The sequence below is a fragment of the Parasteatoda tepidariorum genome, chromosome 2, assembly GCF_043381705.1.
Source record: "Parasteatoda tepidariorum isolate YZ-2023 chromosome 2, CAS_Ptep_4.0, whole genome shotgun sequence".
Lineage (NCBI taxonomy): Eukaryota > Metazoa > Arthropoda > Arachnida > Araneae > Theridiidae > Parasteatoda > Parasteatoda tepidariorum.
In genome coordinates this window covers 6,759,768-6,769,789 of record NC_092205.1, presented here as the reverse complement: position 1 = coordinate 6,769,789, position 10,022 = coordinate 6,759,768, and the positions used below count along the sequence as shown (strand labels likewise).

At 28.3% G+C, this 10,022-nt stretch overlaps 1 protein-coding gene across 1 annotated transcript; it reads left to right on the top strand.

The window, feature by feature from the left end:
* Positions 1-233: 233 nt before the first annotated feature.
* On the top strand, positions 234-3,305 carry LOC107437297 (cuticle protein 14). Its single transcript, XM_021147848.3, has 3 exons — positions 234-377; positions 896-946; positions 2,675-3,305. Exons 1-3 carry the CDS (start codon positions 366-368, stop codon positions 3,140-3,142), a joined length of 531 nt encoding a protein of 176 aa, XP_021003507.2. The 5' UTR covers positions 234-365; the 3' UTR covers positions 3,143-3,305.
* Positions 3,306-10,022: the final 6,717 nt, after the last annotated feature.

The window sequence follows — 10,022 nt, the reverse complement described above, 5'->3', positions numbered from 1 at the left end:
CTTATGTGTGTATTTGATTTTAGTTTTGAAAAGAATTTTAAAAATAATAATGAAATTAAATGAGAAGAAAAATAATTTTTAAATATTATATACAAAGAAAAATAAATATTGAAAATGAAGATTCCTAGCATTCCCAAAATAGTTTCAAGTAGGAAAAGAAACAAAGTTATTTAAAAATAAAATTGGATCATTTTGTCATATACAGAAACAAGAGGTCAAGTTCAACTGCGACTGCTGAAGCATTAAGTGGTTTAATCTCTCATCTGGCAACACGGTTTTTCTGAACACTTAACTATATAAAGTGTCCTGTGTTTACTTTCAATTAGTATTCCGCTTTTGGAGAAACAAGTTAAATACTTTCCAATATGATTCCACAGGTAAAATTTTATTTATATGTTTTTTTTTAACTGAAAGAAATGAAAAAGAAGATTGATATTTAGAATAGCTTTTTTTAATTGCTATATTTTAAATTTTTGAGTATAGCATCTTAATTAAATTATTTTTCCCAGATTGTTTTAAGAGTAGGACTTCTTTGTAATTTTAATTCTCAAAATGTGAAACTAAAAATGCTGTTGCTTATAGATTTGTTATAGTTTAATAATTTATCGTTATGTTAATGATACATATGAGAAATTGGGTAATTGAAAGGCTATAACAATGGGTTCAGAAAAGGGAATATCTTTATGTTTAGGATATAAATAAGAAATAATTCAACAATTTGGGAAACATAACAGGATTTCGGCTAACAAAAATTCTGAAAATTTTTCGAATTTTCTTTACTTCCTAAAATTATAATGTTTAAATAATTCTGTTAATAATTTTTTGCTTATTACTGTTTTATTAATGCTTTTTACATATTCAGTCTTTAATTTACATTTATTCTCTATTTCTTCAGGTTATTCTTCTCGTAACTATTGTTACCATTGCTGCTGCTCATCCCCCACTAGTAAGAAAAATTATATAATTAACTCTATTTCTCTTTTTTATTATTATTTCTAGAGCATGTTATTTCTTTGTTAAATGATTCTGTATTGCATATTGAAGCTTTTAGCGCAATAAATTTTGAATTTTTTTGCACTTTTGTACTTTGTATACTAAAAATACTTTTCTTTTTGTATTAGAATTCATTTTTGTATTTTTGAAATTAAATTGTATGTTTTTTCTAGCAATATGAATTTTTTTAAGCATTTGTGTGTTTTCAATGGTTAATCAGGATACAGATCAAATTTTGCCCATCTTCAATCAGTGCCTACCACACTAACAATAAAAATGGCTAAAAATGTATAAGAAAAAAAAACTATAGTTCTGCGGAAGTGAAACTTTGTGATGTAACTTAGTTTTTTGCATAAAGCCCAGATAAATCGTTACAGCAAAATAATCTTTACAGATAAAAAAAAGTTCAAAAGTTGCATCAAAAGTTCTTATACAGATTTAAACTGAATATTTCGAGATGTAGTTAAATGTATTAAAGATTTATTTACAGAAAACAAAATAACATTATGCTCAAAATTATCACAAAAAGATAATTTATGTTTATATTGCATGCTTTAGTATGATTAAATTAGCAAATTTTATCCTAGTAAACATGCATTAACAGATTTTACATTAGTAAATGTACATTCGACATACATTAATAGATTTTACAACAGTAAACATTCATTAGTTATACATTAGTAGTACATTTTGCGTTAGCTCACAGAATGATATCGCATTAGTTTATTTTAGTTTTTTACAAGATGGAATCAGACTAATAACCATACGTTTTTATTTTCTCAAAACAAGTGTAAGAAACACACAAATTTTTTTTTCCCATACTCATATGTTCTCGATCGAAACTAGTTTAATTTGTGCATTTTACGTTATTCAGTTTTGATAATACCATGCAAAATAATCTGACTAATAAAGATTCAGAGAACTCTCTGGGCATTCATCTAGCGATTTAATGTATGCTGATTACTTGAGAACACTTCGTAAAATGCGGTGGAGAACTTTATTGCTGGTTACTATAATATTCATTTCCATAAATTTCATAAATTTATTCCCCCCAAATGTCTGTTTATAGACTTAAACTCAAACTAAAATTCTTTTATCAATGAAAACCAGCGGAATATTTTTCTTTAGTTGAGAACACTACCTAAAATATTATCAAAGATGTATTTTGAAACTTAGATTTTATCACGTATATTATATTAAATAGATACTAACCACACAGAGAATCGAGATCAAGGTACTCAGAATGTAGACTTTTAATTTTCTTTGGTAAAAGAGTATATCCGTGGTGTCCGTATATATTTTTTATTAAAAAGTTAACAACCATTTTCATTAATTACTAATGCCTCATAAAATTATCTGTAACTAATTATTAAAAACTAAAAATTTTCTTTTATGCTTATGTTACTATATAAATACAGTCTGAAAACTATGTGGTACACCCTGTACAATTCAAAATATGCTTTCCAGTTCTAGGTGCAGATAAATTTTCTTTAGTGAAAGAGTTTCGAAAAAATTCCCTAAAAATGATTTCGGATAGATAAAGAAAATTGATCTACAATAAATTTTATTTTATAAGAAAATTTAAAAAAAATGTTTATAAGAATGACAAGTTTCGATGCAGATTAAGCAATATTTTAAGATTGTTTGTATATATTTATGCAAATGTATTTTTTGTTTTTAGGACCATGGCCACCATGCACCTAAACCATACAAATTTGGATACAGTATTAAAGACAAGCACGGTGAGCAACACCGAGAGGAATCCGGTAATGGTGGTCATCACGTGACTGGAAGTTATGGTTTCACCGATGACAGAGGTATTCACAGACAGGTCAATTATGTAGCTGACCACGGAGGTTTCAGAGCCGAAGTCAAGACCAACGAACCTGGTACCGCCAATCAAAATCCAGCTGCAGTACATATCCATTCATCTGCTCCTGCCCATGGTCATTTGTATGGTGGATATGGAGGATACGGCAGTACTGGTCTTGGTTACGCTGGTTATGGTGGATTAGACTATGGATATGGAGGATTAGGAAATGGTTACGGTATTGGAAATAGTGGACTTGGATATGGCGCCGGATATGGTGGTTATGGTTTAGCTGGAGCATTGCTTGGTACATTGCCGTATGCCCGATACGGTTATTAAAACGATGGGTTTTATGTTCATGGTTTTCCATGGTTCTTGCTAGGAACATTTTAAAAATTGTATGTTTCAACGTTGCCAAACCTTTGTTTTTGTTAGCTATTTCTAATGTAAAACTATTTCTTCTACTGAACCAATTGGAAATAAATATTGTATTTTTTTATAATAGTGGTCTGTGCAGAATTATAAATTTGAGCATCCGTTTATTTAATAAAAATCTATTTTAAATACAAACTCCAAAGAACGTGGGAGAATGGAACTGTAACAACAGAAAAAACTTGTAAATTTAAACGTAAAACAAACTAATTCATTTTCGAATATGCAAGCATGCGAACTTTTAAATTGAAAAAAGAAGTAATTACTCTTTTATTTCTACTGAATAAAAAATCTTGTGAGCTAACAAATAAAATAAGTAAAAAAAAGGTAAACCTAAAGAATAAGCATGAAAAACATGTGAGTTTAAAAGCAGACATCTGAAGTAAACATTTCAACATAAAATCTATATATTAATCTGTTTTTAATGGTTTAAGAAGATTTAAAGAACATATTAAAGGATAAATTATTGAAGTAAACAAAATGTTTAATGATAATTTATTTTTTGCCATGCTATAAACTAAAATAGAACATCAGTAAATGCCTTCGTCTTCCTTTTTCGTGACTTGTTTATGTTGTTCCAATGGAGCTTAAGTTACATTTCTGCCAGTGTTGCTTTCTTACAGTGTTGTCCCTTTAGACCATTTCCTCATCAGATTAAAACAAGGGCTTTTGATATTAATTCAACTTACAATTGGCTCCACTCTGGAAATGCTCTATTACAAATTAGTGTTTTAACTCAAATATGTAAATATTCATTTTCCAATAAGAGGTAGATTGAACTTAATTTTAAATTTAAATATACCTTTCTGAGTTGAAAGAAATAATTACTTAATGCGTCTTCAATTTTGCCTACACTAGCCTCATAGCGTGTCCTCATTAGTTCCGAGTAGTTGGGATAGTGCGGACAAAAACAAACTAAAAAAACAATATATATTGCAGAAAAAAGGGAAGAAAAAAAGAAAAAGAAAACATAATTTTTAGTTATAAACAAAATGCAGGCAACACAATGTTAACTCCTCGAACGTTGTGTTCTTGGATGAAATTGTACGACAACTTCCCTGATACACACTACTCTTTCATTGAATAATATGGGGAAACTGATTTTCTGATCCAGGATAGCCTGCCTCTAAAAGTTCGGTTGAACTATTTTGGTTTGTAAAATAACAAATAATTAAACTGTTATTTAATTATTTTTTTGCTAGAAATGTCTAACTTCTCGTCGTGATAATCGAGAAGACTTTTCTCTTGAAATTTTGAAAATTGAAGACAATTGCAATTGCAAGCAGAAATTCGTCGCATGAATGTTTGATGCATATAAGTAACTCCTATTGCGGATGGAATGATTATTAAAGTTTTCTTTCATTACAAAGAAAAAAAAACCCAGTTTAGCTGAGAAAGCTGCCAAACAGGTTTACAATATATTCGATTTTAACTTCTTAAAGAAATTTGCAGTTACTGTACCAAATGAAAAAAATTATATTACGTTTTAAAAAAAATTGAAACATATTGATGTATCTGATATGTCTTAGTATTAGGGAATATTCGTCTTTATATTTATATGTACGTTTACATACAATTCTTTTTAAAAATTCGATAGGTACTATTCAACTGATTTCGTTCAATTTTTGTATTTTGCTATGTAAATTTAAAATCTTTAAAATAATTTAAAAACTTTTATACCAGACAATTAAAATTTTTTCGGCTATTATTAAATAAAATAATAAATGATAATAAGTAATAAATGATAATAAATAATAAATGATAATAAATAATAAATAGTAACTAAAAGTTATATTTTGAATAAAATCTTTGAACAAGCGTATTTCCTAATTGCGGGAAAATTTTTTCAAATCGCTTAAAAAGTTCTAAACTATGGCAAAATACGCTAAAAATAAAATTATCATTAAGGGGTCTAAACTCTGGGCGGTTCAGCTAATCAAACTATTGAGACCATATTTCCCAGATTGCGTCTACTTTCTATATTTCTAGGATCAAAAATCCAAATCGGTCAACAAAAAAAAAAGGTATGTTTATTTAGAGAAAGATCGTTTTCGTGTGACGTAAATATTGTCTTCACTAGCTAATTATCATATTTGAGGTCACCCTTCCTTGAATCATGAAGATTGAGTCCTAGTATGATCATTAGCCCAAAAGTTATTCAAGGTGGTCCGTTTTTTTGTGCAATGTACATCTACCCCGCAGCAGTAGGATACCCGCAAGAGTCCACTGTGTATCAATAGGGTCACGAAAGGTAAGGTTTTAGAATTTTGTAACTAAAGGCATTATGGGGACAGTACTGAGTCCACCCCACATTTATTTTACGAACAAGCTGGTACCCATCAAACTAAAGTTTGGTGCCCTCACCGGAGATCGAACCCCAGTGCTTTCTGATCACAGTTCAGTGCTGAGTTTCGCTTATTTTGGTACTATAAAATTTTAATATTTTAAAATAAGTATACACGTGAGACAAGATTGAATTAGCAAGACTTCAGGATAAATAATTATTTTTAAGTGTCAGTTAAATTTAATTTTATTTTTGATCGTAAGTACGCACTCTTAAATTTGATAATTATGATTTAATTGTGAATTCGGTCTTGTTGTATCAGGGAAAAATTTGAAAATGATTTAAAATTATTTAATTTGATTGCTTTAAGCATTTCTTTTTATATGCTTCCATTTTTTTCTTCTATTTTACCTTCGTGAATATGTATTTTTTTACAGACATTTATTTTTAATTGAGTTGCGTTTTATTTTCTCAATAGTTACATTTTATTTTATTTCAAGCCATATTTAGTATCTCCTCCCATGCGGAACTTCTGTTCAAAATTTTGTTATCTAATTAATTTATAGAGCAATTTATAATTGCAACTTTTTATTCTAAATTCACTTAACTCATATTATTGTTCTTAATCTATTTACTTATTTTATCTATATAAATCTATATGAAGCGGAAGGTTTACATGTTTGTGCATATACATCTTGTATAAATCTGTAAATCTGTACCGATTCACACTAAATTTGGTGCAAGGGTTCAAAGAAACGGTAAACCTAACTGTCTACTTTAAAGCATCTTCCGATTACCGGATCACGCATGCGCAATATCCCAACGAAAAAATTGAATAAATATCTAATAATACGAGTGAGTTTCTAGCTTGCAGGTCTAGTGAATCAAAAATTAGCTTTATTGCACGTTCTTATGAATTATTTATCTTATGCTTTGGATATTAGGATTAGCTTATCATCTATATAGTCCCTGATCAAATTATTAAACGCACTGTAAGATTCTATGTGAAATCTTAATTATCAGAGGTGATACTATACAACTTTATTGTTTTTTACGTGACTGAAACCGGTTTGCACTTGTTTACGTTCGTGTATCGATTGGTTAAACTAGACGATAATATAAATTTGACTATTCTATAATTCAGACGGTGTATTATATAAATATGGAATATTTATTATACCAGGTATTATATTAGCATATTAACATAATTAGTCCTAATTATTAGACGCACTGTAGTGCTTTAAAGATTGAATATTTTGAATAAGTTTATAAGCAATACCTTTATAGCTAAGCACACAAGTAATGGTCTTTTATTCCGGAGATTTTAATATACTTCCTATTTGTATTCATTTTTATCGTATTGAATTACAATGTTAACCAACTGATACACAAACGAAAAACAAGTGTAAACCGCGCTTCAGCCGCGTAAAAAATAATGTTGTATAGTATCCAGGGTTCGTGATTTTTCTGATTTTTTTTAAAAAAATCAAAAAAATCGGATTTTTTCTTATTTAAATCAGATTTTTTTGATTTTTATTCAAATACACTATAAGAGCTNAATCAAAAATTAGCTTTATTGCACGTTCTTATGAATTATTTATCTTATGCTTTGGATATTAGGATTAGCTTATACAGTCCTTGGCCAAATTATTAGACGCACTATAAAATTCTATGTGAAATCTTAATTACTCAGGTGATACTCTATACAGCTTTATTGTTTTTTACGTGACTGAAACCGGTTTGCACCTGCTTATACGTTCGTGTATCAATTGGTTAAACTGGACGATATATAATATAAATTCGACTATTCTATAATTCAGACGATGTGATACATAAATATAGAATATTTATTATACCAGGTATTATATTAGCAAATTAACATAATTATTCTTAATTATTAGACGCACTGTAGTGTTTTAAAGATTGCATACTTTGAATAAGTTTATAAGCAATACCTTTATAGCTAAGCACACAAGTAAGGGTCTTTTATTCCGGAGTCTTTTAATATACTTCCTATTTGTATTCATTTTTATCGTATTGAATTACAATGTTAACCAACTGATACACGAACATAAACAAGTGTAAACCGCGCTTCAGTCGCGCAAGAAATAATGTTGTATAGCATCACCTGATAATTTAGGTTTTTACGTAAAATCGTCTAATAATTTGGCCAGGGACTGCACAAACAAAACGATTAGATTAAATTTTGCTTCTTGTTCTATAGTTTTCTCACGTTTTAATACAGTGTAATTCCTCTCTCTCAGTATAAATTATGAAAAGACCCTTCATTACTAGTTAAACCAATTTTGACAAAACCACACAAGGACATGATCTTCTTAATTTCATTACTATTATTTGAGTCAAATTTTGAGTTTCGCTTTGTAACGGAACATCTTTTTATCTGCTCTTTATTTTATTGGAAATCCGTTTAGTTAAGGGACTTCATGTTTTTGTATTTGAACAGTTCTTAACTGATCAATACCCTGGTAGGCTATCAGTATCCCTGGATGCCCCTTGCGTGGGCGGGTCAGGGAACAAGCTTATATATTAGGTTATAACAAGTAAAATCAGCATTAATAATTTCGTAATGTACTGAAGTACTAAAGAAATAAAATTGAAGTTATCTATTAAACCATGGAAAATTTTGGTACTGTGCACAAAATGAAAAGCACGGACCACCCTGAATAACTTTTGATCTAATGATAGGATCTTAATGTTCTAGGACTCAATCTTAATGATTCAAGGAGAGGAGCTCAAATATTCTAATTAATTAGTGCAGACGATAGTTTAAAATACGAAATTGGACACAAAAACGCACTTTCTCTGAATAAATATAACTCTTCCCAAAATATAGGGGGTAGCCGCAATCTGGGATATATGGTCCTAATAATTTGGTCAGGTTAGCGGTTCAAAGTTTGGACGTAAATTTTATACGTGTTTAACCATATCACGAGAACTTTTAAGGCGATTTCAAATTTTTTTACATATAACTCTGAAATATGTTCATCAAAAGATAATTCCATGCAAAATATAAGTAAATATTAGTAAATATTTCTTTTTTTTGTTATTTTATTTAATAATAGCAGAAAAAGCTTTGAATCGTAAGTTATAAATTTCTTTTCATCATTTTAAAGGATGTAATTTTAATACATACAAATTTTGAAAAATCAAAATACAAATTTTGATCGAAATTGGTCCAATAGTTACTGAGAAAATAAATTTAAAAATAAATATTTGCTTTGTTATTCAGGGTAGTCCATTTCTAATTTTCTGCACTGGACATTCAGAATGACACATTTTTAAATGATACCATATGTGTAGTTAAACTTTCTTTTAGTGAGTTTAACTAACTCAGATTATGGTTAATCTAATGGGATGAAGCCGCATCGGAATATACCAGAGATAAATAAAATAAAATAAATGTTGTGTGTGTGGATATTAGTTACCATGAATTTGTAGAATGATGACATTGAGGTACTTAACCGTTTTAGAGGACTGCAAAAAATATATAACTACAGTGCCTATATTATGTCCCTTTGTATAATAGGTTTTAATTATCGCAGTTCTTATAAGGACAATATCAGAAATAATTAATACTACATTTAATTAAAGCATTACTTGATAGTTGTTTAGCGATTTCTTAAGGCCTTCAAAATAGGTACCCATATTAGTTATATTAGTAATAATACTATCGTTACTAATTATTTTCGAGAATTAAAATTAACTAACTTTGGTAATTGGTATATGATGAAATAAAAAATATATATTAAAATTTTAAATTAATGGAGAAAAGGGATTTATTCTTGTGTAAAATCAGTAAGAAATTGCCATATTTTTATTGAGGCTAATGATTTTATTTAATTCTGGTAATAGGTGCAAATTGAAATCAAAAAATAAGTTTTGTGCTAAAAAGCTAAATTGATGGGGAAAAGGTACTTCTTCATCTAGATAAACCATTAGAAATTGTCTTATTATTATAAACGCCAAAGATGATTAATTAATTTTGGCAATGTGTATTATTGCTTTGATTTTTAATATGTACTAAATATACTAGTTTTTGTTTAATATAGTAACTATAATAAATACATTTTTTATTCTGTTTATTTAACATTTTTTAGCATTTTTCTGCATGAGAAAATAAGCCTACATTTGAATTTCAATATTTTCTTTATTTTTAATCAGCCAAGTAAAATTGATAGTTAAATTTAATTAAAGTTTATTCTGTGCAAACAGGACGTAAAAGTAAATTGATCAGTTTCTTAAAATGCTATACTACTTCATATGTTTTTGCTTCAATTTTTATCAGCACAATTTAAATTTAGATTATAATTGATTGAATTATAAATATGAATATTTTATAATACTTAAAATATCATTTTGCTATTTTTTCTCAACAAAATACGAAAGAAAAAGCCTTGAACGTAGCCACATTTATTCATTTAACGGATAGATATATGTTTTTTATGAGCTCAAGAGTTTATGTTACCATATATGCAGAGTAAT